Here is a 2,461-nt window from a genome sequence, read left to right as displayed (position 1 = left end):
GGGGGGGGGGAGGAGATGGGTCCTTTGCCCTCTGCCCCCTCCACTTCTTCCCCTGCAGCTCACCCCCTATTTTGCTTGCATCCCTGTCACCTCTCCCTCTGCCACCATCACTCCCCAGCATCTGTCCCAGTGCCTGCCCCCACTGCAGCTTGTGCCCCTTTCCTCCTCGTTACTGTCAGACTCAGCTCCAGCTCCATTCTCTCTTGGGGTATAGCACAGAGCACATGGAAGTGTGGCCCCTGCCTGGCCATTTAGTAGTGCCCTGGGGCAGGAGATGTGTTGCTGCTGCTTGGCCGGGTAGGGGACAAAGCCTCCATATGTTCTGTGCCCCAGGAGGGAATGGAGCTGGAGCCGGAACCATGCCTGGAAGTAAGGACTGAGGGGAAGTTGGGGGGAGGCAGAGGCTGCATAGGGCAGGTGGGGGTGGGGGTCAGGTGGCTGCTGTAGCTTTGACTCTGGCCCTGACCCAGGGCTTGTGATGGGGTTTTTCCCTCCATGCTGAATGGAGGGAAAAAAACCTCATCTTGTGTTTGAGTAAATATGGTATTATTTTCTTCCTTGCTTGTTAAACGCTTTTCTCCCACTTTGCAACTTTGTAACAGTTCTTCTGCACTGTAGTATGTACTCATGCCTCAATTTCACTCAAGTAAATCATTCTGGCATACATTTTGTGCCCCTTGTCCAGCAATTTATCTTTTGTAAGTGCTGCAGTACTGCTCTGCAGAGATGCACTGTCTTCAGTGGGGATCTATATGGGTTTAGCAGTACAGGGTCAGGATTTTTTAAACCACTAGAAATTGAGGTCAATTAGGGAGTGCAATCAAGTGACACTGGCACTAGAACTATTATTAACTGATAACACCATCATCTTTATCATCCTTTAATTATAAATGTTGCATGGTTACGCCCTTACCATCTATGGCCAATTTGAGATCAGTCAGTGTATTTCGGACTCTTGACAGAACCCGCTGCATTCGGTCAATTTCCTGACGTAGAAATATGTTTATGGGTTGAATGGCTCCCATCTTTTGAAGCTGGGCTTTTACCTAAACAAAACAAAACAGCTATTATAATAAATATATTTGCATATCTATCCTATCAACATATATTTTCTGCATGATCACTGACATCTAATTCTTCACACTGAAGGCTGATTTCTTTCTATTACAGTTCCAGTTTGTACTCTTTCCTGTCACATCCACCTTCCTTCTCATTAAAATAGCTTGGATGTGGCTTCCCATCATAGTCATTTTATTTTTCTACAGATGGCCTTGGTGCAGAGTAATGTTGGGCATTCCCAGATACCAAAACGAGGTCTCTCATACAAAACTGAGGGCTCAAACTGAGATGCTTTTGTACCCATAAAACTTTCAGAAATGGTCTATAAGATCAGTTTCCACCCCGAATTTAGGACCTTATTCTGATAGACAGTTATTACTGCATAAGGTAAGGGACAGGCAGACCTGGTAATTCTATTTCTGCCAACAGCAGATAGGCTGATAATTCTAATGAAATTAATCAAAAGTCAAGCTTTGATCCAATCCTGTGGGTGTTACTTTGTCAAGGCCAAAAGTCCACTAGCTGCTGATTCACGCTTTTTGTGAAGGCACTAAGGATAAAGTAAATGCTACTGTAAATGACATTAACATTATATCCAGCAGCAGTCTTCTTCAAAAGGAGTACTAGTGTTGTATATGAATTGGGAGACTTGATGGTCCAAGCAAATTAAATGCACTGACAGACTCCATTTCTCAGGTTTCATTCTCAGACCTTTGAAAATACTCTTTTTAACTTTATGTAGTATTTGCCTTGAGGACAGTTACTAAGGAGGTTATTCATTATATTCTAATCATATGCAGACTTGAGTTTAACAGAAAAGTCGTCCAAGGAATAGGTGCCAGCAGATTAAACTAATGCTTTGTAATTTGACACCTCATCTTAGAGTAAGTCAATGTGCTTTTTCTTTCTTTTCATTTTTGAAATTACTAAAAGTTGCTAAAGCTGGAGCACTTAAAATTAATGCTGAGAAAATAATTTATTGTGGATAATTTATTTTGTGAATAAACCCTCTTTTTCTCTTCACAAATGATCCATACAAAGCATATGGCTTATAGGAATTTCACAGGAAATTGTTAATTCTTTCTTTTTTTCTAAAACAGTCAAAGGAAAAAGTGGTTTTTTTTCACTCCAACTGCAGATGTTTCCTCAGCCTGATGAAGGGTATTTCATAGTTTCATAGTTTCAAGGGTCGGAAGGGACCTGAGCAGATCATCTAGTCCGACCCCCTGCCATGGCAGGAAGAGCACTGGGGTCAAACGACCCCAGTAAGGTGGTCATCCAACCTCCTCTTAAAAACCCCCAGGGTGGGAGCCTGCACCACCTCACTTGGAAGCTGGTTCCAGACCCTAGCCGCCCTGACCGTGAAGTAGCGCCTCCTGATGTCCAACTTAAACCTTCCCTC

The 2,461-nt window shown here is 43.3% G+C and overlaps 1 protein-coding gene across 1 annotated transcript in view; it reads right to left on the bottom strand.

Moving 5' to 3' along the window:
- LOC109291939 (dynein heavy chain 5, axonemal-like) overlaps positions 1-2,461 on the bottom strand; it is a 361,945-nt gene that overhangs the window by 47,692 nt on the left and 311,792 nt on the right. The window contains exon 73 of the mRNA XM_019509183.1: positions 914-1,046. Within this exon, the coding sequence (XP_019364728.1) occupies positions 914-1,046 (133 nt within the window). The remainder of the gene's footprint in view (positions 1-913; positions 1,047-2,461) is intronic.

Source organism: Gavialis gangeticus, unplaced genomic scaffold, assembly GCF_001723915.1.
Source record: "Gavialis gangeticus isolate Ggan-Ray unplaced genomic scaffold, GavGan_comp1, whole genome shotgun sequence".
Classification (NCBI taxonomy): Eukaryota; Metazoa; Chordata; order Crocodylia; family Gavialidae; genus Gavialis; species Gavialis gangeticus.
This window is presented reverse-complemented; position numbering and strand designations above follow the sequence as displayed.